The sequence below is a fragment of the Petromyzon marinus genome, chromosome 1 (assembly GCF_048934315.1).
Source record: "Petromyzon marinus isolate PM22_M1 ecotype Great Lakes invasive population chromosome 1, UKy_Petmar_22M1.pri1.0, whole genome shotgun sequence".
Lineage (NCBI taxonomy): Eukaryota > Metazoa > Chordata > Hyperoartia > Petromyzontiformes > Petromyzontidae > Petromyzon > Petromyzon marinus.
Genome location: NC_133667.1, coordinates 337,624 through 363,163, shown reverse-complemented (window position 1 = coordinate 363,163; position 25,540 = coordinate 337,624). Strand labels below are relative to the sequence as shown.

Here is a 25,540-nt window from a genome sequence, read left to right as displayed (position 1 = left end):
TAACATTTTTTTGAAGCACCCTGTATATCGCCGCACCCAGCACTCTACGTCCAGTGTACCTCTGTCTCACTATGGACTCTGGTTCCTACCAGTCCTAACCAGCGACTCGGTACTTATTCTACACCTGGCGGATGACAATTGCCGTGGACCTCCCCATTGGCGTCGAGGAGGAGTCGTGTGCCGCTGGGATCGCCAGAAGAACAACATTGTGGGTAATCTCCGGATGCTCCGGTTCCCTCCCACGTGCATAATAAACACACGCGTCAAATTATTATTATTGTTGTTAGCATTGTTATCACACCACATCCAGAATGCCCCCTTTTCGCTATGGCCAGGATTACTCGTCACTTGCCACTTACTCAAAAATTAATTTCCATACCGGCTGCACACCGCGCCCAGAATCCGCCCCTCCTCCCCGCCTCTGTCGCTGTGGACTGCGGCCACTCTGAGTCATTGTGCCACCTACTCGGGTCCAGCAGCTACCCGGAAAGTCGCGAGCGAGCTAGGAGGGGGGGGCGGGGGGGGGGGTGTTGAGCGGTGGGGGATTGGGGGGGAAGTGCGAGACCTCGGCGTGGGCCCCGAGGTGGACGGGCTGGCTGGGAGCAGGCGCTCGTGGGCACGCGTGGCGCGGGAGATAAGCGCGGCGGTGGTGGTGACGGTGGTGACGGTGGTGGTGCCAACGAATCAATGAGGGTGTGAGTTGGGAAGGTTCTGTGCGTGCGAGTTTTGGTGTGTAATGAGTGTGTTATGTGTTGTGTGCATGGTGCGTTGCGTGATGTGTGGAGAGCGGTAATGTAGTGGTTAGTGCACTTCGCTATGATTCCCGCTCAGGACCAATAACAGTGATAGAGACTTTTTTAAATTGGTCCTGGGCCTCCCCTCGGTCGACTTGGTTTCAAATTAGTACTTGGTGTGTACAAAATGAACACCAGGGAGACAAAGGTGGCCGGGCATGGTACTGACAAAGCCACCCCTTTTATGTGCCATACCGGCCTTCATAGGCGCTCGCTAACAGCACTTGCCCCAACTCTCTGCTAAATTAAAAGCTATACGGGGGACCTTTGTGTATATTGTGGTATGATGATGTTCACTGTTATTTGTGTCCATGTCATCACCATCAGATACAATACAACTGCATGTGTGTAAATGTGAGGTTGTGGATGTAACAATGGATATCTGTGTATGTACATTCGTGTGTCTGCGTGGGTTTCAACATGTGGCGTGCGGGTGAGGTTGTGGGTATGTGTTTGTGCGCGCATGTGTGTGTATGAGGTTTGCGTTGGCTGGTCCACGTAATCCGCATGCCCAAGCAGCTTCTGTTTGGCCGGATAGAGGGGGCTAAACGGGTAAAGAGATGGACTGATGCGTTACGGGAGGATGTGGAGCTTATCGGACATGCTCATGAACGGAAGAGCGGCCTCTATGGAGGAGGCTCGTGAAGGATGCTGCTGGCTCTCTCCTGCCAGCGAGCCTTCGACACTTCAGATCGTCTCAAAGTGCACCTGGCCTGTCACGGGCGCCGTGGTGACGTCACCGTCACTTCGTGGCGAATGGGGGGTGGGGGGGTATTGGTATTGGTGCGTGAGAGGCTGTGTACCTGTGCGAGTGTGTGCGAGGGTTTGTGTGACTGTGTGTGCGTGTGTGATCATACGCGCTCCACACAGGAAGGAGTCGGGACTCGAACTCTGGAGGCTCTTGCTGTGAAGTGTTCTCGCTCTGTGCTGCACGTGCGTGCGTTCTCGTGATGACGCGGGTCATTCACGCGAGTAACACTCTCCCTGCTCTCTGGGTGGTCACCCATCCAGGTGCCCACACGGCTCAATCCCTCTGCTTACATTCGGAGCCCTCACGGAACTGAGCACTCGAGGTGCATTGTTCATTGGTCACTTTGAGGATTGCCGTGTGCGCGTATAAGTGTGTGTGCGTTCGTATGGCCGCGCGTGTGAATGCATGCGTGTGTGCGTGTGTTTGTGGCCGACGTGTGTAGACTGTGTGTGTTTTGTGAAATTAATGTGTGTGTGTTTACGGGTATGTGGATATTGTGTGATTGCACGTGCGTCTTTGTGTGCATTTGTGTGTGTGGTTGCATGTAAATACTTAAGACACGTACGTGGTTAGAGTGGTTGGCTACGTACATACATGCAACATACAGAGTAAATACGATTAGCTCGTCGTATGTATGCATCTATGCGTATATTGGTGCATGCGTATATGTGTCTGTGTGTATATGGGTTTGCACATGTGAGCATGTGTGTTATGAGTGCGTGTGTCTATATGCCTCGATAGGTGCTCGCTAACAGCACTTGCACCCCACCAGTGTGTAGGCTACGTGGGGGAGCTTTGTCTTGTGTATGTGCGTGTGTGTGTGTGCGCGTGTGTGCGTGTGTGTGTGCGTGCGCTTGTGTGCGTGTGCGCGCTGTTCGGCTTACATTGTCAGGTAGCCTTGGACCTTGAGAGGAGGAGGACGAGGGTTCATTGTCACCGCAGCAGCAACAGCAGCCGGGGAGAGGGACACGGGGCGGGGCGGGGGTCACGTGGTTAGATTCCATCCATCAACAATCGCTCGCTCAGAAACACTGAACCCGCAACGCACTCTGAGGGCCTGGGTTCGAGCCCTAGGTCTGGGTGTTTTTTTTTCTCTCTCGCCTGGGTTCGAGCCCTAGGTCTGGGTGTTCTTCTCTCTCTTGCAGTGGGGTTCGTAATGGGCTTGTCAGAGACACTGAGCCAGCAGCACTGAGGGCCTGGATTCGAGCCCTGGGTCTGAGTGTATCGCTCTCTCTCTCAGAAGGGTTCATAATGGCCATGTTAGAAACACTGCCATCCTGCGTTTGAGTCCGGGTTGATGGAAACAAGTCCTCGTGCGTGGCGAGGTGATTGACTCTGCCTGGTCACCAATGACTGCGCACAAAAGAAGAATCCACGATGTAAAATGTGGTTTGTAACTATATTTGAGTAAATTCCCACTCGGAGAATGAAACAGTTCACGCTCACGCGTGGGAAGTGAAACTGTCGACGCTAAACCAGTAACCCTTTCCAAATTCGGTTAGAGGTTTCCGAAAGTCAGCAGCCAGGAACGGATTCCGGTGGAAACATTCACACCCTCATAAACCAAGACCCCGCTGTAGCAACTACCGCGCGCCGGGAGACGGAGTCGAACCGGTGACCTCTGCGTTGCGAGCCCAGTGCCGCCGCTGTTCGTTACGCCACCGTTGTGGCAGCAGCTGCCTCTGTTTCCCGGTTAACAACAAAAACGCAGGCCGCGTGTAGGCCTCGGCAAGGTAAGGTAAAAGGAAAAAACAACGAGCCTACCTTTACCCTACCTTTTACCTTACCACAATACAATCACTCTACCCTACCTTTTACCCTTTAGCAGGTAAGGTAAAAGGTTAAAAGCAACGAGCCTACCTTTACCCTACTTTTTACCTTACCACAATACAATCACTCTACCCTACCTTTTACCCTTCAGTAGGTAAGGTAAAAGGTTAAAAGCAACGAGCCTACCTTTACCCTACCTTTTACCCTTACCCCATACAATTTACCCGATTACAGGGTAATTAATGCGGTACCACACATGAAAAAGGTTTATAACAGGTAAATGCTAGGTAAAGTGCTTTATTCATCTATAGAATACTCTCGATTATTCCAATTTTACAGGCTTTCTTTAAACTCACTGTCTGCTGTTGTCGTTGTTGTATCCTCAAATCTTGTAACTCAATTTTAACCCACTTCCCAATGTGGTTTCGACTGCGAACTTGGTATACTTATGTCATACTGATGACAATACTATATTCTATCATTAAAAATAAAATAAAAAATATTTTTCAACATTATTTTTTATATGTTATGTTTCGGCTTGGGTCTAATTATCCACTGTCAACTGACGTTGGCTGTAATTGCCCACGGCCCCGTGCGTTGTGGCAAGCTTCGGGGCCACTACCTGGAGTCGTGGAGTTCTGTCATTACTCGTAGATTTCATAACAGCGTGTTTTTAAAAAAGTTTTTTTTTTAATATTACTTATTAAATGGAGGCCACGGACTGCGCCACTGAGCTTTTAGCGGTAAACAAGGCACCGTATTTACCGGGTAACACTTCGCGCTACCTTTACCCTACCGGGTAATTCTTCCGAGCTACCTTTACCCTACCCTTTACCTTACCCCTTGGCATGTCGACACCTTTACCCTTTAACCTTTACCCTTTTACCCGGTAAAAAAGGTAAATTACCTTACCTTGCCGATGCCTAGTCGCGTGTAACGCCGTGTCTAGCTATGTATAGCAAACCGGGACCCATTTTTTTACCGTTTTATTATTCATGCGATTACCGGTTACGCAATACAACGAATTGAATGTTATTTGTGCGATGCCATAAATTGTTGCTTGATTTTTACTTGTTTAGGCCATTCTCTGCGACAGTGGAGTACACTGCTCACTGCAGTTCCAATTGAAAATGTCTTCATCTTATGGCACAATGTGCAATCTCTTTGTGTCGGAAAACCCCAAAATATATATAACAAAAACTCACTTAGGGTGTAGTGGTTAGCGCGTAGCACTACGAACCCGGCGACCCGAGTTCAATTCCCAGCCGCAGTCGGTCCAACTTTACCCACCCGCACTGACCAGCGAGGTGAAGTATGGTCAAACAACCCCCACGACTAGCACAGCGTGGAGAGGAAGGCCTTCATCCAGCAGTGCACTGAGAGACATACAGTGATGAATAGTATGATGAGTCGTATGATGAGTCGTATGCGTCTTCAAACCGATGGAAGCTGCCGTTAGTTTACGAAAATATACTTGAGAAAAGTGCTCAACACATTCGTATATTGCTCACAATGCAATATGCGGGTGCATAGTACGGTCCAATGTTAAGTCACCCACTCCTCCCTCTCTCTCTACGCTTGCAGGGCCCCGTGGTGCGCATGGTGTGGGCGATGCTGCACACTCCAACGACAGCCACTAGAGAGTCTGGGCTCGATCCCTGACTCGGCTGCTCTGCCGAGCGGAGTTTGCACGATCTCCCCCTGTTCTGCACGAGTCTCCTCCGGGTTTTTGTCGGTTTCTTCCCGTCGCTTATAATACACAGACAGTGCAACTGGTATAGGCCAAAACATCCCAATGTTGAAACACAAATCACTCGGTTGGGTCATACAGCAGCCGCAGCATCGCTCCTCGACTGTGGAAACCTGCCAGGACTCTCCTGAAAACGAATATTGAGACTCTGCGAGGCTTTTTTGGGGTACAGGAGCGGAATCATAAATACATGTAATTCTCTCTCTCTCTCTTATCTATCGACGTGCCATGAAGAAGGGCCATGGCCAGAAACGTTGCCAATGTTGTACTTGTGTATTAGTGGACAGGTCGCTTCCGAAAACAAGCTTATAGCTCATTGGGCCTTACTCTGGTAAGAAAAAACATAGTTTAGTTTTATTTATATATATTTTTAGATAATTTGTTCACTCTTCCTACGCTTTGTGCTCCTATTGTATTGTTGTATTATTTCTCATTGTAACGTTCTGACTCGCCCCGACTAGACATCTTTGAGAGAAAAAGCTTTATAGCTCATCGGATTCCTCCTCCAGTATAAATAAATATTCTCATCGCCACCTTTTTTTTTCGACGTAGAATTGTAATGTATAACGACTTATTGTTAGTAGCTCAGCTGATTGGAGAGTATATTGAGATTATTGATAACATTGATGTAGTTTATATTTTAGTTTTTTTATCAGTTTCATAATAAAGGTTTTTGGGTTAGATCGCGTTTATTTATAAATGTGTCGTAACCCTCCACCACCCGACACGGCCAATCAGCAAAAAAAGTGTCACGTTGACAAAAGACAAATAATGTACTACTTTAGCCTACCGGTGTGTTGAAGAGTGAATCCACATTTACAGTTTGAGTACGACGTTTCGCTGGTAAATACATCCAGCATCATCGGGCAATTCGCCAGAATGGTAAAGCCCTCGCTTGCTCCCGGTTTTATATAGAGCAGCAGGGTGACGTCATCACTTAACTCATATCAGGTGCAGTGATTAGAGGCGGAGGGGGGGTATTGTAATTATATAATCGATTAGTAATCAGTCATTGGTTATGATTAGTAATGAGTTGTAGATTAGTAATTCTTTAAATCAAAATGTAATGTGTATTATTTAATAATACGCTTCCAGGCCGCACTAAGCCTGTAGCTGTCAGAGCGATTAAAGTTATTCTTGTTCCTCTCAATTTCAATGGATTCTCTAATTAGTCTTTGCCAGTAATAATTAGTTTTACACACCACTGCAACATTGTCAAAATCAATTGAGTGTCCTTGTTGACAAGCATGTTCTGCCACTGCCGACAGTTGTGTTTGAGATAATTTAATATTTCTCTGATGTTCTTTTAGACTTACGCTGATGTTACGTCCCGTCTGTCCAATGTAGCAACTGCCATATAAACAGTTAATCCGCTATACACCTTCTGTTGATAATTTAGGTAATGCGTCTTTAGTGCAAGATACTAGTTTTTGAATTTTGTGTACTGTACCAAATCTTACTGTAATGTTTTGCTTTTGCAAAACACGGGCTAATTTGTCAGTTACTCCTGAGATATATGGAGTAACTGACAAATTAGCCCGTGTTTTGCAAAAGCAAAACATTACAGTAAGAATTGGTACAGTACACAAAATTCAAAAACTAGTATCTTGCACTAAAGACGCATTACCTAAATTATCAACAGAAGGTGTATATCGGATTAACTGTTTATGTGGCAGTTGCTACATTGGACAGACGGGACGTAACATCAGCGTAAGACTAAAAGAACATCAGAGAAATATTAAATTATCTCAAACACAACTGTCGGCAGTGACAGAACATGCTTGTCAACAAGGACACTCAATTGATTTTGACAATGTTGCAGTGGTGTGTAAAACTAATTATTACTGGCAAAGACTAATTAGAGAATCCATTGAAATTGAGAGGAACAAGAATAACTTTAATCGCTCTGACAGCTACAGGCTTAGTGCAGCCTGGAAGCGTATTATTAAATAATACACATTACATTTTGATTTAAAGAATTACTAATCTACAACTCATTACTAATCATAACCAATGACTGATTACTAATCGATTATATAATTACAATACCCCCCCCCTCCGCCTCTAATCACTGCACCTGATATGAGTTAAGTGATGACGTCACCCTGCTGCTCTATATAAAACCGGGAGCAAGCGAGGGCTTTACCATTCTGGCGAATTGCCCGATGATGCTGGATGTATTTACCAGCGAAACGTCGTACTCAAACTGTAAATGTGGATTCACTCTTCAACACACTGGTGGGCTAAAGTAGTGAATTATTTGTCTTTTGTCAACGTGACACTTTTTTTTGCTGATTGGCCGTGTCGGGTGGTGGAGGGTTACGACACATTTATAAATAAACGCGATCTAACCCAAAATCTTTATTATGAATAATATTGGTCGCGAAAGCCTACATGTTAAACTTTTTATCAGTTTGCTATATGGTATTCATTATAGTGTAGTGTATACCCAGTTACTTTATGTTAATAGCTCAACTTAATGAAGAATATATTGAGTACATTTATTATATTTCGATTTAAAGCTTTCGTAACTGCAAGGATTCATCTTCTTTAGTTCTTTCGGTAAAGTCACGTAGAATGAGAATAAAATAATAAATTGATCAAATAAAATAACACAATAAAAATTATCACGATGTTTCGGCCACAACACAAGCGGCTTTCATCAGGTGAAGGGACGAGACTGTCTGGAGGACAGCGCTGGAGCGAACACAAATGAAACAGGAGAATTTAGGAAATAACTGAGGGATTAGCTTGTGACTGGTCATAGAAATAGTTATGTTAAAGTCAAAGCCTACACATCTACAGAGGCACCTAGTACAAATCAAACAGGAGAATTTAGCATTGAAATAGCTGAGTGATTAGCTTGTGACTGGTCACAGAAATGGCTATGTTAAAGTCAAAGCCTACACATCTAGCTCAGCTATTTCAATGCTAAATTCTCCTGTTTGATTTGTACTAGGTGCCTCTGTAGATGTGTAGGCTTTGACTTTAACATAACTATTTCTATGACCAGTCACAAGCTAATCCCTCAGTTATTTCAATGCTAAATTCTCCTGTTTGATTTGTACTAGGTGCATCTGTGGATGTGGATGCTTTGACTTTAACATAGCCATTTCTGTGACCAGTCACAAGCTAATCACTCAGCTATTTCAATGCTAAATTCTATGCTAATTCCTTTGTCAAGGGGTGCCTCTGTGGATATGTATGCTTTGACTTTAACATAGCCATTTCTGTGACCAGTCACAAGCTAATCACTCAGCTATTTCAATGCTAAATTCTATGCTAATTCCTTTGTCAAGGCGCTCTGTTTTTTCTCACACAGCTTAAAGGTCGCGGTCTGAGCTTGGCTGTGTTCGCTCCAGTGCTGTCCTCCAGACAGTCTCGTCCCTTCACCTGATGAAGGCCGCTTGTGTTGTGGCCGAAACGTCGTGATAATTTTTATTGTGTTATTTTATTTTATCAATTTATTATTTTATTCTCATTCTACGTGACTTTGCCGAAAGAACCAAAGAAGATACATTTATTATATTGATGTAGTTTATACTTAGTTCTTTCAATATTGGCTTATTGTATGATAGTTGGGTAGTTGCAGTTCTTTAGCGTCAATATTCTAAATGCCTCTGTTGATATGTAAACTCTGACTTTAACATAGCTACTTCCATGACCAGTTACATGCTAATCCCTCACATTAACATCATGCTAATCTCCCAGTTACATGCTAATTCCTGACTTTAACACCCTGCTAATCCAACACTTTAACACAGCTACTTCAATGCTAAATTCTCCTGTTGATTTGTAAACTCCTTTGTCAAGGCGCTCTGCTCCTCCCACCTAGCTTAAAATACGCTGCGAAGCTTAGCAGTGTTCAGTGAAGTGCTGTCGCACTGACAGTTCTGTTCCTTCACCTGAAGAAGGCTACTTGTGTTGTGGCCGAAACGTGAGAATTTTATTTTATTACGTTTTATTTTTATTATGATATTTCCATTCTACGTGGTGACTTTACCGAAAGAACCAAGAAGATATTCTCATCGTGTTCAGGGCCCCAGAGTTTTTGACAGCACCGCTCGCTGCCGGTGCCGCGTGCCGTGCTCGTGACACCGCCGCACCGCTGCCGCTGTGACATGGTGCGCGTGGGCCGTGCGTCCCCAATCAGAGACGTCGCACCTAGTCTCCTGCACTCAGAACTTTGAGCTTTTCCTGTGGAAATCGTGAATCGAGTTGCCCACCCCCCCACGCCACGCCTCGCTCCCCAGCGCCGTGGCCGCCGTTTCCGCGTGGTCGTGGGAGTTGACGAGCGCGTTGAGATCCCGCTGAGAAACGACGACAACGCTCCCCGTGGTCGCCCCTCACCTCGCCGACCCCCCCGCCGACCCCCCGTCAAGTGGGCATACGTTTGTGCGTACGTGCGTGCGTGTGCGTGCGTGCGCGTGGGTGTGCGTGCGTGCGTGTGTGTGCGTGCGTACACAGGCATTGTGTGCGTACGTGTGTGTGTGTGTGCTAAAAACGAGCGGCGCTGAGCTAATTACACGTTACCGTGGCAGGGGGCAAGTCCATCCAGTGGACAAACGATCCAAAGGGATGTTTTGTGAAGTGGCCTGAATTCTGCGCTACAATGTTTTTCACTCTGGTTAATACATCCACGTGTCTATTTTTCTTTTATCAGGAATTATTCCGTACATTTTTGAAAGCGATTTACTTTTAAAAAAAATAAAAATTGCTGCAACGATTGAGCATTTACTGTGAAAGTGTGCTCCCTTCAAATCCATGAGCGTGTCTGTGTGTCTGTGTGTGTGGGAAGCGGTAATGTAGTGATCAGCGCGCTGCGCTACGACCCCGGCGACCCGAGTTCGATTGCTGCTCACGGCCAACACCGGTGACGATTACCTGAACTGCTCTTGGGCCTCCCCCTAGGTCGACTCAGTCTCAAATGAGTACCTGATGTAGTGTGTATACATCGACATTCTGGATACAAAGGCGGCCGGGCGTGGTGTTGGCCACCCACCCCTCGTGTGCCGTGCCTGCCTACGTAGGTGCTCGCTAACAGCACTTGCCCCTACAGTCTGTGAAGATCTGTACGGGGGATCTTTGTGTTTGTGTGCGTGTGCATCGTGCAAGTTTTAGCGGTGTCACAGTGGTGAGCGTGCCGTGCTATGAGTCCGCCCTCCCGAGTTCGATTCCCAAAGACGGCTCACATCAGTGACGAGCGCGATCTGAACCTGTCCTGGGCTGCCTCTCGATGTAATGCCACATTAGCAGTCAGTGTTTGGGCTACTTGGCCATGCGTCAGCTTGCCGCTGTTTCAGGCGTTAGCATGGCCTATGTGGCCACCTAGTGTCAGCGTGAGGGTCCTTGGTTCTGTCGGCTGACGGTTTAGGTGCCTCTGCGTATAACTGGGTGTTCGTGTTGGGGGTTGGGGTTAGTGAACGGAGGTTAGGTTTAGGTTTCGGGTTTAGTATTTGGAGTAAGTGACCTGCAAGAGGGGTTAGTGTTAGGGTTTAATTGATCATGTATAGGATGTTAGGGTTGGGTTGAGGCTTTCACGTCAGGGCTAGGGTTTAGGATTGAGGGTCAGGGTTAGGGTGACTTTATCTCCTCACTCCCTCTCTCTCCCCCGTATGTATTATTATGATCAGTGTACTTGTTCACCCGGGAAAGCCTCGCTGAGTCTCAAGACTGCTGTGCAATCCCAATGGAGTGGTTTGCAGGTAAACATTTTAACATTGCGATGTTTGGCTTAGTCAATACCGGTTGCACTGCGTGTGTAGATTGAGCTGTGGGAGGTAACCAGAGAAACCACACACAACAGGGGGAGAACACACACACACTCTACACTCTCTCTCGTGTACACACACTCGGGTCGTGAATCGAACCCAGGCCCTTGTTGCTGTGAGGCTCAGGCGTTGTCACTGCGCCTCCGCACACTCACCCAAGTCCGGCGCGGCACACGCCTTGCGCAGGGTCCGTGCGATGCCGCCACAATTCTTGCTGTAGAACTCCACCAGCTGACACCGCGGGGACAGAGAGACAACGTGGAGGGACGCGGGGTCAAGCGAGGGTCACGTGCGCTTTGGTTAACGAGGTGAGGGCTCAAGAGGCGATGGCCCTCTCCCGGGTCACCACGACGACCAAAGCAATAGCATCCGATAAAATACAGCCGTGGAGCGACAACGGTCAATCGCATCGGAGACAACCAAATGCCAGTAGCGTATTGAGAGATGCGTGTGAGGAGTTAGACTGGCAGACGGCGAGAGGAGGAGCACGTGGATTCGAGAACGCACGCAGGTTAGAGGCATCGCCCACACCGTGTACGTGGAGTGAGCGGGGCGTGGGCAGCAGGACGCGCTGCGGCCACAAGGGACGGTGATGGCCGATGGTCGAGACTAATCACGGAGCGACACCCGGGCGAACGGAACGCGTTCCGAGAGGGCGTGCAACGTGGAGACGGAGCGATAACGGAATCGGCTTCTCGTGTGTGGAGCAGGGGCTGGGCGGATCGTTACAGCACGGGCTCATTGGAGGTAGCGGTGGCTTGGAGTGGGAGGCCTTCATACAGCAGTGGATTGGCCCTGGCTGCAAATCACCTCCATACTTAACCTCATTCACAAATTTTTGATAAACAATCGGTAAAGTTAGTCTCGATTTGCAAAATTGAAATGTTTAAGTAATATTGTGCACTTAAATTATCTTGATTTTACCGGAAAATGTCAACGCATTCGTCAATGGCCTTAAAGGAGCCACGGATAAGAGGTGACGTTCCAGGCAATGGCTCTTCTTCAAGGCACATGACCAGCGAGGCCAGAAAGAGACAGAGCGGACGACGAGGGATGGAGACTGCACTGGATGTCACCATTGGGCCTCATGAGAATTCATCGTTAAAAAAGTTCCCCGATGAGTTTGTTGTCTTGTGTTTGTGCGCCACTGTCACCGAACAATGCCGAGTGAGCAGGGCCGCATTGTAACGTTGCTGGCACCCTGAGCCGCGTCAAGCTTAAGAGGAATACCTCTCCATTCTTGATCTGAAGCTTTCGTGACTGCAGGAATCCACACTCTTTGGGTCTTTCGCCTGATGACGGATGCTTTTGCTGCGTCCGAAACGTCGTGATCTATTATTTTGTATACCTACGTGACTTTACCGAAAGACCCAAAGAGTAGACCTCTAATTTGTTGTCATATCGGAATGAAAATAACCGTCTTATTTTTCAACCGATAATGCAAAACCATAAACTTCGTACAATTTTTTTCGTATTTCGAGGCCCCTCCAAGCTGTAGCTCACTCAGCTTTGGCCTAAATCCGGCCCTGCGTTTGATGGAAGCCAGGTCGCCCTCGCAAAAGAGGAACTGCTGCTGCTGCTGATGATGCAGGATCTATAAATGTGTTTGGGGTTAGACCACGTGGTAGGCTCTGCGCCAGATATCTTGTTACGAACCCACAGGCATGAAACGCTTCGGGCCAGCGGATGCAGCGAGGAGATGAGGAGGAGAGGAGAGACGAGAGAAGAGGAGGAGATGAGGAACTGTATCGGTTAGATTCTGATCGGGGGAATCGGCGTGCGCGTGTGAATGTTGATATCGGTGTAAATGTGGCAATCTTCACGTGGGATGGGGCCCACAATAATTGTTTGCATGAAACCCAAATACAAACGCGGATCGTGGCACTAGCCGGGTGGCGGTGGCATTGACCGTGAGCTGCCATCCAGCGCTGTGGAGTTGAGGGTTGGTGGATCACCACGCAGATGGGTTGTGAAGCTCCCTTGCCGTGGGCATCGAGGAGGTGCCGTAGCGCTGGTTCGCCGCGAGAAGGCGGCAAAGCAGCCATGCGGACTGCTTTTGTTCTGTCTGTACGCGATGCAGTGTTTCCACCCTGACGTGTGTGGGTTTCTCCGTGTGCTCCGGTTTCCTCCCACGTGTAAACACTCAGTAATTGGCTGAAAACGGTGACGCCAGGACGGAGGGAGCGACACATCCAAATGACGCACCGGTCGCTCGTCATTATCGTAACACCTCCGCACGAGGAAATATCGATTCACGCGTTCTCAACGTGGGAGTCTTTCGTGTAGTAGTGGATAGCGCATGGCAGTGACTCCGTGTGTGGAGGTACCTGGCACAGCGTGTCGTACTGGGACTTGCCGAGGAGGAGGCGGCCGCCCGCATCGCGCGTCACCTCGTAGTGGATGACGCGGCCTTTGTGAACCAGGCTCACCGCGTACGTTCCCGCGTCGCGCTCGCGCACCCTGCAGCCCACAGCACGGTTCACTCAGCACGGACCACTCAGCACGGTCCACTCAGCACGGTTCACTCAGCACGGCTCATTCAGAAAGGTTCACTCAGCACGGTTCACTCAGCACGGTTCACTCAGCATGGTCCATTCAGCATGGTCCACTCAGCACGGTTCACTCAGCACGGTTCACTCAGCATGGTCCACTCAGCACGGTCCACTCAGCACGGTTCACTCAGCACGGACCACTCAGCACGGTTCACTCAGCACGGTTCACTCAGCACGGCTCATTCAGCAAGGTTCACTCAGCACGTTTCACTCAGCACGGCTCATTCAGCAAGGTCCATTCATCAGGGTTCACTCAGCACGGTCCACTCATCACGGTCCACTCAGCGACGGTCCACTCAGCACGGTCCACTCAGCACGGTCCACTCAGCACGGTTCACTCAGCACGGTCCACTCAGCACGGTCCACTCGGCACGGTCCAATCAGCACGGTTCATTCAGCACGGTTCACTCAGCACGGTTCACTCAGCACGGTCCACTCAGCACGGTCCACTCAGCACGGTCCACTCAGCACGGTCCTCTCAGCACGGTCCACTCAGCACGGTCCACTCAGCAGGGTTCACTCAGCACGGTCCACTCAGCACGGTTCACTCAGCACGGTCCACTCAGCACGGTCCACTCAGCACGGTCCACTCAGCACGGTCCACTCAGCACGGTTCACTCAGCAAGGTTCACTCAGCACGGTCCACTCAGCACGATCCACTCAGCACGGTTCACTCAGCACAGTTCACTAAGCAAGGTCCACACAGCACGGTTCACTCAGCACGGTCCACTCAGCACGGTCCACTCAGCACGGTTCACTAAGCAAGGTCCACTCAGCACGGTTTACTCAGCACGGTCCACTCAGCACGGTCCACTCAGCACGGTCCACTCAGCACGGTCCACTCAGCACGGTCCACTCAGCAGAGTCCACTCAGCACGGTCCACTCAGCACGGTCCACTCAGCACAGTTCACTCAGCACGGTTCACTCAGCACGGTCCACTCAGCACGGTCCACTCAGCACGGTCCACTCAACAAGGTTCACTCAGCAGGCTCCACTCAGCACGGTCAGCACGGTCCACTCAGCACGGTCCACTCAGCACGGTCCACTCAGCACGGTCCTCTCAGCACGGTCCACTCAGCACGGTCCACTCAGCACGGTTCACTCAGCACGGTTCACTCAGCACGGTCCACTCAGCATTCAGCACGGTCCACTCAGCACGGTCCACTCAGCACGGTCCACTCAGCACGGTCCACTCAGCAAGGTTCACTCAGCACGGTCCACTCAGCACGATCGACTCAGCACGGTTCACTCAGCACAGTTCACTAAGCAAGGTCCACACAGCACGGTTCACTCAGCACGGTCCACTCAGCACGGTCCACTCAGCACGGTTCACTAAGCAAGGTCCACTCAGCACGGTTCAGTCAGCACGGTTCACACAGCACGGTCCACTCAGCACGGTCCACTCAGCACGGTTCACTCAGTACGGTCCACTCAGCATGGTTTACTCAGCACGGTCCACTCAGTACGGTCCACTCAGCACGGTCCACTCAGCACGGTTCACTCAATAAGGTCCACTCAGCACGGTCCACTCAGCACGGTTCACTCAGCACGGTCCACTTAGCACGGTCCACTCAGCACGGTCCACTCAGCACGGTTCACTCTGCACGGTCCACTCAGCACGGCTCACTCAGCACGGTCCACTCAGCACGGTTCACTCAGCACGGTCCACTCAGCACGGTCCACTCATCACGGTCCACTCAGCACGGTTCACTCAACAAGGTCCACTCAGCACGGTCCACTCCGCACGGTCCACTCAGCACGGTTCACTCTGCACGGTTCACTCTGCACGGTTCACTCAACACGGTCCACTCAGCACGGTTCACTCAGCACGGTTCACTCAGCACGGTCCACTCAGCACGGTTCACTCAGCACGGTCCACTCAGCAAGGTTCACTCAGCACGGTCCACTCAGCACGATCCACTCAGCACGGTTCACTCAGCACAGTTCACTAAGCAAGGTCCACACAGCACGGTTCACTCAGCGCGGTCCACTCAGCACGGTCCACTCAGCACGGTTCACTAAGCAAGGTCCACTCAGCACGGTTCACTCAGCACGGTCCACTCAGCACGGTTCACTCAGCACGGTCCACTCAGCACGGTCCACTCAGCACGGTCCACTCAGCACGGTCCACTCAGCACGGTCCACTCAGCACGGTTCACTCAGCACGGTCCACTTAGCACGGTCCACTCAGCACGGTCCACTCAGCACGGTTCACTCAGCACGGTCCACTCAGCACGGCTCACTCAGCACGGTCCACTCAGCACGGTCCACTCAGCACAGTTCACCCAGCACGGTTCACTCAGCACGGTCCACTCAGCACGGTCCACTCAGCACGGTCCACTCAACAAGGTTCACTCAGCAGCCTCCACTCAGCACGGTCAGCACGGTCCACTCAGCACGGTCCACTCAGCACGGTCCTCTCAGCACGGTCCACTCAGCACGGTCCACTCAGCACGGTTCACTCAGCACGGTCCACTCAGCACGGTCCATTCAGCACGGTTCACTCAGCACGATCCACTCAGCACGGTCCACTCAGCACGGTTCACTCAGCACGGTCCACTCAGCACGGTCCATTCAGCACGGTCCACTCAGCACGGTCCACTCAGCACGGTTCACTCAACACGGTCCACTCAGCACGGTCCACTCAGCACGGTTCACTCAGTACGGTCCACTCAGCATGGTTTACTCAGCACGGTCCACTCAGCACGGTCCACTCAGCACGGTCCACTCAGCACGGTTCACTCAACAAGGTCCACTCAGCACGGTCCACTCAGCACGGTTCACTCAGCACGGTCCACTTAGCACGGTCCACTCAGCACGGTCCACTCAGCACGGTTCACTCTGCACGGTCCACTCAGCACGGCTCACTCAGCACGGTCCACTCAGCACGGTTCACTCAGCACGGTCCACTCAGCACGGTACACTCATCACGGTCCACTCAGCACGGTTCACTCAACAAGGTCCACTCAGCACGGTCCACTCAGCACGGTCCACTCAGCACGGTTCACTCTGCACGGTTCACTCTGCACGGTTCACTCAACACGGTCCACTCAGCACGGTTCACTCAGCACGGTTCACTCAGCACGGTCCACTCAGCACGGTTCACTCAGCACGGTCCACTCAGCAAGGTTCACTCAGCACGGTCCACTCAGCACGATCCACTCAGCACGGTTCACTCAGCACAGTTCACTAAGCAAGGTCCACACTGCACGGTTCACTCAGCGCGGTCCACTCAGCACGGTCCACTCAGCACGGTTCACTAAGCAAGGTCCACTCAGCACGGTTCACTCAGCACGGTCCACTCAGCACGGTCCACTCAGCACGGTTCACTCAGCACGGTCCACTCAGCACGGTCCACTCAGCACGGTTCACTCAGCACGGTCCACTTAGCACGGTTCACTCAGCACGGTCCACTCAGCACGGTCCACTCATGACGGTCCACTCGGCACGGTTCACTCAACAAGGTCCACTCAGCACGGTCCACTCAGCACGGTCCACTTAGCACGGTTCACTGTGCACGGTTCACTCTGCACGGTTCACTCAGCACGGTTCACTCAGCACGGTCCACTCAGCACGGTCCACTCAGCACGGTTACCTCAGCACGGTCCACTCAGCACGGTCCACTCAACACGGTTCACTCAGCACAGTTCACTCAGCAGGGTCCACTCAGCACGGTTCACTCAGCACGGTCCACTCAGCACGGTTCACTCAGCACGGTTCACTCAGCACGGTCCACTCAGCACGTTTCACTCAGCACTGTCAGCACGCTCAGCACGGTTCACTCAGCATGGTCCACTCAGCACGGTTCACTCAGCACGGTCCACTCAGCACGGTTCACTCAGCACGGTCCACTCAGCCCGGTTCCCTCAGCACGGTCCACTCAGCACGGTCCACTCAGCACGGTTCACTCAGCACGGTCCACTCAGCACGGTTCATTCAGCACGGTCCACTCAGCACGGTTCACTCAGCACGGTTCACTCAGCACGGTCCACTCAGCAAGTTTCACTCAGCACGGTCAGCACGCTCAGCACGGTTCACTCAGCACGGTCCACTCAGCACGGTTCACTCAGCACGGTTCACTCAGCACGGTCCACTCAACACGGTCCACTCAGCAGAGTCCACTCAGCACGGTTCACTCAGCACGGTTCACTCAGCACGGTCCACTCAGCACGGTCCACTCAGCACGGTCCACTCAACACGGTTCACTCAGCACGGTCCACTCAGCACGGTCAGCACGGTCCACTCAGCACGGTTCACTCAGCACGGTCCACTCAGCACGGTCCACTCAGCAGGGTCCATTCAGCACGGTTCACTCAGAACGGTCCACTCAGCACGGTCCACTCAGCACGGTCCACTCAGCACGATTCACTCAGCACGGTCCACTCAACACGGTTCACTCAGCACGGTCCACTCAGCATGGTCAGCACGGTCGACTTAGCACGGTTCACTCAGCACGGTCCACTTATCACAGTTCACTCAGCACGGTCCACTCAGCACGGTCCAGTCAGGACAGTCCACTCAGCACGGTTCACTCAGCACGGTCCACTCAGCACGTTTCACTCAGCACGGTCAGCACGCTCAGCATAGTTCACTCAGCACGGTCCACTCAGCACGGTCCACTCAGCACGGTCCACTCAGCAGAGTCCACTCAGCACAGTCCACTCAGCACGGTCCACTCAGCACGGTCCACTCAGCACGGTTCACTCAGCACGGTCCACTCAGCCCGGTTCCCTCAGCAAGGTCCACTCAGCACGGTCCACTCAGCACGGTTCACTCAGCACGGTCCACTCAGCACGGTTCATTCAGCACGGTCCACTCAGCACGGTTCACTCAGCACGGTTCACTCAGCACGGTCCACTCAGCAAGTTTCACTCAGCACGGTCAGCACGCTCAGCACGGTTCACTCAGCACGGTCCACTCAGCACGGTTCACTCAGCACGGTTCACTCAGCACGGTCCACTCAACACGGTCCACTCAGCAGAGTCCACTCAGCACGGTCCACTCAGCACAGTTCACTCAGCACGGTTCACTCAGCACGGTCCACTCAGCACGGTCCACTCAGCACGGTCCACTCAACACGGTTCACTCAGCACGGTCCACTCAGCACGGTCAGGACGGTCCAATCAGCACGGTTCACTCAGCACGGTCCACTCAGCACGGTCCACTCAGCACGGTCCATTCAGCACGGTTCACTCAGAACGGTCCACTCAGCACGGTCCACTCAGCACGGTCCACTCAGCACGATTCACTCAGCACGGTCCACTCAACACGGTTCACTCAGCACAGTTCACTCAGCACGGTCCACTCAGCACGGTCCAGTCAGCACAGTCCACTCAGCACGGTTCACTCAGCACGGTCCACTCAGCACGGTTCACTCTGCACGGTTCACTCTGCACGGTTCACTCAACACGGTCCACTCAGCACGGTTCACTCAGCACGGTCCACTCAGCACGGTTCACTCAGCACGGTCCACTCAGCAAGGTTCACTCAGCACGGTCCACTCAGCACGATCCACTCAGCACGGTTCACTCAGCAAAGTTCACTAAGCAAGGTCCACACTGCACGGTTCACTCAGCGCGGTCCACTCAGCACGGTCCACTCAGCACGGTTCACTAAGCAAGGTCCACTCAGCACGGTTCACTCAGCACGGTCCACTCAGCACGGTCCACTCAGCACGGTTCACTCAGCACGGTCCACTCAGCACGGTCCACTCAGCACGGTTCACTCAGCACGGTCCACTTAGCACGGTTCACTCAGCACGGTCCACTCAGCACGGTCCACTCATGACGGTCCACTCGGCACGGTTCACTCAACAAGGTCCACTCAGCACGGTCCACTCAGCACGGTCCACTCAGCACGGTTCACTGTGCACGGTTCACTCTGCACGGTTCACTCAGCACGGTCCACTCAGCAAGTTTCACTCAGCACGGTCAGCACGCTCAGCACGGTTCACTCAGCACGGTCCACTCAGCACGGTTCACTCAGCACGGTTCACTCAGCACGGTCCACTCAACACGGTCCACTCAGCACGGTCCACTCAGCACAGTTCACTCAGCACGGTTCACTCAGCACGGTCCACTCAGCACGGTCCACTCAGCACGGTCCACTCAACACGGTTCACTCAGCACGGTCCACTCAGCACGGTCAGCACGGTCCACTCAGCACGGTTCACTCTGCACGGTCCACTCAGCACGGTCCACTTAGCAGGGTCCATTCAGCACGGTTCACTCAGAACGGTCCACTCAGCACGGTCCACTCAGCACGGTCCACTCAGCACGATTCACTCAGCACGGTCCACTCAACACGGTTCACTCAGCACGGTCCACTCAGCATGGTCAGCACGGTCGACTCAGCACGGTTCACTCAGCACGGTCCACTTATCACAGTTCACTCAGCACGGTCCACTCAGCACGGTCAGCACGGTCCACTCAGCACGGTCCACTCAACACGGTTCACTCAGCACGGTCCACTCAGCACGGTCAGCACGGTCCACTCAGCACGGTCCAGTCAGCACAGTCCACTCAGCACGGTTCACTCAGCACGGTCCACTCAGCACGTTTCACTCAGCACGGTCAGCACGCTCAGCACGGTTCACTCAGCACGGTCCACTCAGCACGGTTCACTCAGCACGGTCCACTCAGCACGGTCCACTCAGCAGAGTCCACTCAGCACAGTCCACTCAGCACGGTCCACTCAGCACGGTCCACTCAGCACGGTTCACTCAGCACGGTCCACTCAGCCCGGTTCCCTCAGCAAGGTCCACTCAGCACGGTCCACTCAGCACGGTTCACTCAGCACGGTCCACTCAGCACGGTTCATTCAGCACGGTCCACTCAGCACGGTTCACTCAGCACGGTTCACTCAGCACGGTCCACTCAGCAAGTTTCACTCAGCACGGTCAGCACGCTCAGCACGGTTCACTCAGCACGGTCCACTCAGCACGGTTCACTCAGCACGGTCCACTCAGCACGTTTCACTCAGCACGGTCAGCACGCTCAGCACGGTTCACTCAGCACGGTCCACTCAGCACGGTTCACTCAGCACGGTCCACTCAGCACGGTCCACTCAGCAGAGTCCACTCAGCACAGTCCACTCAGCACGGTCCACTCAGCACCGTCCACTCAGCACGGTTCACTCAGCACGGTCCACTCAGCACGGTCCCCTCAGCACGGTCCACTCAACACGGTTCACTCAGAAGGCTCCACTCAGCACGGTCAGCACGGTACACTCAGCACGGTCCACTCAGCACGGTCCACTCAGCACGGTCCACTCAGCACGGTCCACTCATCACGGTCCACTCGGCACGGTTCACTCAACAAGGTCCACTCAGCACGGTCCACTCAGCACGGTTCACTCAGCACGGTTCACTCAGCACGGTCCACTCAGCACGTTTCACTCAGCACTGTCAGCACGCTCAGCACGGTTCACTCAGCACGGTTCACTCAGCACGGTTCACTCAGCACGGTCCACTCAGCACGGTTCACTCAGCACGGTCCACTCAGCCCGGTTCCCTCAGCACGGTTCACTCAGCAAAGTCCACTCAGCACGGTTCACTCAGCACGGTCCACTCAGCACGTTTCACTCAGCACGGTCAGCACGCTCAGCACGGTTCACTCAGCACGGTCCACTCAGCACGGTTCACTCAGCACGGTCCACTCAGCACGGTCCACTCAGCAGAGTCCACTCAGCACAGTCCACTCAGCACGGTCCACTCATCACGGTCCACTCAGCACGGTTCACTCAGCACGGTCCACTCAGCACGGTCCACTCAGCACGGTCCACTCAACACGGTTCACTCAGCAGGCTCCACTCAGCACGGTCAGCACGGTCCACTCAGCACGGTCCACTCAGCACGGTCCACTCAGCACGGTACACTCATCACGGTCCACTCAGCACGGTTCACTCAACAAGGTCCCCTCAGCACGGTCCACTCAGCACGGTCCACTCAGCACGGTTCACTCTGCACGGTTCACTCTGCACGGTTCACTCAACACGGTCCACTCAGCACGGTTCACTCAGCACGGTTCACTCAGCACGGTCCACTCAGCACGGTTCACTCAGCACGGTCCACTCTGCAACGTTCACTCAGCACGGTCCACTCAGCACGATCCACTCAGCACGGTTCACTCAGCACAGTTTCACTAAGCAAGGTCCACACTGCACGGTTCACTCAGCGCGGTCCACTCAGCACGGTCCACTCAGCACGGTTCACTAAGCAAGGTACACTCAGCACGGTCCACTCAGCACGGTCCACTCAGCACGGTTCACTCAGCACGGTCCACTCAGCACGGTCCACTCAGCACGGTTCACTCAGCACGGTCCACTTAGCACGGTTCACTCAGCACGGTCCACTCAGCACGGTCCACTCATGACGGTCCACTCGGCACGGTTCACTCAACAAGGTCCACTCAGCACGGTCCACTCAGCACGGTCCACTCAGCACGGTTCACTGTGCACGGTTCACTCTGCACGGTTCACTCAGCACGGTTCACTCAGCACGGTCCACTCAGCACGGTCCAGTCAGCACAGTCCACTCAGCACGGTTCACTCAGCACGGTCCACTCAGCACGTTTCACTCAGCACGGTCAGCACGCTCAGCACGGTTCACTCAGCACGGTCCACTCAGCACGGTTCACTCAGCACGGTCCACTCAGCACGGTCCACTCAGCAGAGTCCACTCAGCACAGTCAACTCAGCACGGTCCACTCAGCACCGTCCACTCAGCACGGTTCACTCAGCACGGTCCACTCAGCACGGTGCCCTCAGCACGGTCCACTCAACACGGTTCACTCAGAAGGCTCCACTCAGCACGGTCAGCACGGTACACTCAGCACGGTCCACTCAGCACGGTCCACTCAGCACGGTACACTCATCACGGTCCACTCAGCACGGTTAACTCAACAAGGTCCACTCAGCACGGTCCACTCAGCACGGTTCACTCTGCACGGTTCACTCTGCACGGTTCACTCAACACGGTCCACTCAGCACGGTTCACTCAGCACGGTTCACTCAGCACGGTCCACTCAGCACGGTTCACTCAGCACGGTCCACTCAGCAAGGTTCACTCAGCACGGTCCACTCAGCACGATCCACTCAGCACGGTTCACTCAGCACAGTTCACTAAGCAAGGTCCACACTGCACGGTTCACTCAGCGCAGTCCACTCAGCACGGTCCACTCAGCACGGTTCACTAAGCAAGGTACACTCAGCACGGTTCACTCAGCACGGTCCACTCAGCACGGTTCACTCAGCACGGTCCACTCAGCACGGTCCACTCAGCACGGTTCACTCAGCACGGTCCACTTAGCACGGTTCACTCAGCACGGTCCACTCAGCACGGTCCACTCATGACGGTCCACTCGGCACGGTTCACTCAACAAGGTCCACTCAGCACGGTTCACTCAGCACGGTTCACTCAGCACGGTCCACTCAGCACGTTTCACTCAGCACTGTCAGCACGCTCAGCACGGTTCACTCAGCACGGTTCACTCAGCACGGTTCACTCAGCACGGTCCACTCAGCACGGTTCACTCAGCACGGTCCACTCAGCCCGGTTCCCTCAGCACGGTTCACTCAGCACAGTCCACTCAGCATGGTTCACTCAGCACGGTCCACTCAGCACGTTTCACTCAGCACGGTCAGCACGCTCAGCACGGTTCACTCAGCACGGTCCACTCAGCACGGTTCACTCAGCACGGTCCACTCAGCACGGTCCACTCAGCAGAGTCCACTCAGCACAGACCACTCAGCACGGTCCACTCAGCACGGTCCACTCAGCACGGTTCACTCAGCACGGTCCACTCAGCACGGTCCACTCAGCACGGTCCACTCAACACGGTTCACTCAGCAGGCTCCACTCAGCACGGTCAGCACGGTCCACTCAGCACGGTCCACTCAGCACGGTCCACTCAGCACGGTACACTCATCACGGTCCACTCAGCACGGTTCACTCAACAAGGTCCACTCAGCACGGTCCACTCAGCACGGTCCACTCAGCACGGTTCACTCTGCACGGTTCACTCTGCACGGTTCACTCAACACGGTCCACTCAGCACGGTTCACTCAGCACGGTTCACTCAGCACGGTCCACTCAGCACGGTTCACTCAGCACGGTCCACTCTGCAACGTTCACTCAGCACGGTCCACTCAGCACGATCCACTCAGCACGGTTCACTCAGCACAGTTCACTAAGCAAGGTCCACACTGCACGGTTCACTCAGCACGGTCCACTCAGCACGGTCCACTCAGCACGGTTCACTAAGCAAGGTACACTCAGCACGGTTCACTCAGCACGGTCCACTCAGCACGGTCCACTCAGCACGGTTCACTCAGCGCGGTCCACTCAGCACGGTCCACTCAGCACGGTTCACTCAGCACGGTCCACTTAGCACGGTTCACTCAGCACGGTCCACTCAGCACGGTCCACTCATGACGGTCCACTCGGCACGGTTCACTCAACAAGGTCCACTCAGCACGGTCCACTCAGCACGGTCCACTCAGCACGGTTCACTATGCACGGTTCACTCAGCACGGTTCACTCAGCACGGTCCACTCAGCACGGTCCACTCAGCACGGTTCACTCAGCACGGTCCACTCAGCACGGTCCACTCAACACGGTTCACTCAGCACAGTTCACTCAGCACGGTCCACTCAGCAGGGTTCACTCAGCACGGTCCACTCAGCACGGTTCACTCAGCACGGTTCACTCAGCACGGTCCACTCAGCACGTTTCACTCAGCACTGTCAGCACGCTCAGCACGGTTCACTCAGCACGGTTCAGTCAGCACGGTCCACTCAGCACGGTTCACTCAGCACGGTCCACTCAGCCCGGTTCCCTCAGCACGGTCCACTCAGCACAGTCCACTCAGCACGGTTCACTCAGCACGGTTCACTCAGCACGGTTCATTCAGCTCGGTCCACTCAGCACGGTTCACTCAGCACGGTTCACTCAGCACGGTCCACTCAGCAAGTTCCACTCAGCACGGTCAGCACGCTCAGCACGGTTCACTCAGCACGGTCCACTCAGCACGGTTCACTCAGCACGTTTCACTCAGCACGGTCCACTCAACACGGTCCACTCAGCAGAGTCCACTCAGCACGTCCACTCAGCACAGTTCACTCAGCACGGTTAACTCAGCACGGTCCACTCAGCACGGTCCACTCAGCACGGTCCACTCAACACGGTTCACTCAGCACGGTCCACTCAGCACGGTCAGCACGGTCCACTCAGCACGGTTCACTCAGCATGGTCCACTCAGCATGGTCCACTCAGCACGGTCCATTCAGCACGGTTCACTCAGCACGGTCCACTCAGCACGATTCACTCAGCACGGTCCACTCAACACGGTTCACTCAGCACGGTCCACTCAGCATGGTCAGCACGGTCGACTCAGCACGGTTCACTCAGCACGGTCCACTCAGCACAGTTCACTCAGCACGGTCCAATCAGCACGGTCCAGTCAGCACAGTCCACTCAGCACGGTTCACTCAGCACGGTCCACTCAGCACGTTTCACTCAGCACGGTCAGCACGCTCAGCACGGTTCACTCAGCACGGTCCATTCAGCACGGTTCACTCAGCACGGTCCACTCAGCACGGTCCACTCAGCAGAGTCCACTCAGCACAGTCCACTCAGCACGGTCCACTCAGCACGGTCCACTCAGCACGGTTCACTCAGCACGGTCCACTCAGCACGGTCCACTCAGCACGGTCCACTCAACACGGTTCACTCAGCAGGCTCCACTCAGCACGGTCAGCACGGTCCACTCAGCACGGTCCACTCAGCACGGTCCACTCAGCACGGTCCAGTCAGCACGGTCCACTCAACACGGTCCATTCAGCACGGTTCACTCAGCACGGTCCACTCAGCACGGTTCACTCAGCACGGTCCACTCAGCACGGTCCACTCAGCACGGTCCACTCAGCACGGTTCATTCAGCACGGTTCACTCAGCACGGTCCACTCAGCACGGTCCACTCAGCACGGTCCACTCAGCAGAGTCCACTCAGCACGGTCCACTCAGCACGGTCAACTCAGCACAGTTCACTCAGCACGGTTCACTCAGCACGGTCCACTCAGCACGGTCCACTCAACACGGTCCACTCAGCACGGTCCACTCAACACGGTTCACTCAGCAGGCTCCACTCAGCAC

At 53.5% G+C, this 25,540-nt stretch overlaps 1 protein-coding gene across 1 annotated transcript in view; it reads right to left on the bottom strand.

The window, feature by feature from the left end:
- LOC116944195 (tyrosine-protein kinase SYK-like) overlaps positions 1-25,540 on the bottom strand; it is a 78,954-nt gene that overhangs the window by 16,704 nt on the left and 36,710 nt on the right. The window contains exons 4-6 of the mRNA XM_076074136.1: positions 13,164-13,296; positions 10,992-11,067; positions 2,430-2,449 (exon numbers count right to left, since the gene is read on the bottom strand). Coding sequence (XP_075930251.1) covers positions 2,430-2,449; positions 10,992-11,067; positions 13,164-13,296 — 229 coding nt within the window. The remainder of the gene's footprint in view (positions 1-2,429; positions 2,450-10,991; positions 11,068-13,163; positions 13,297-25,540) is intronic.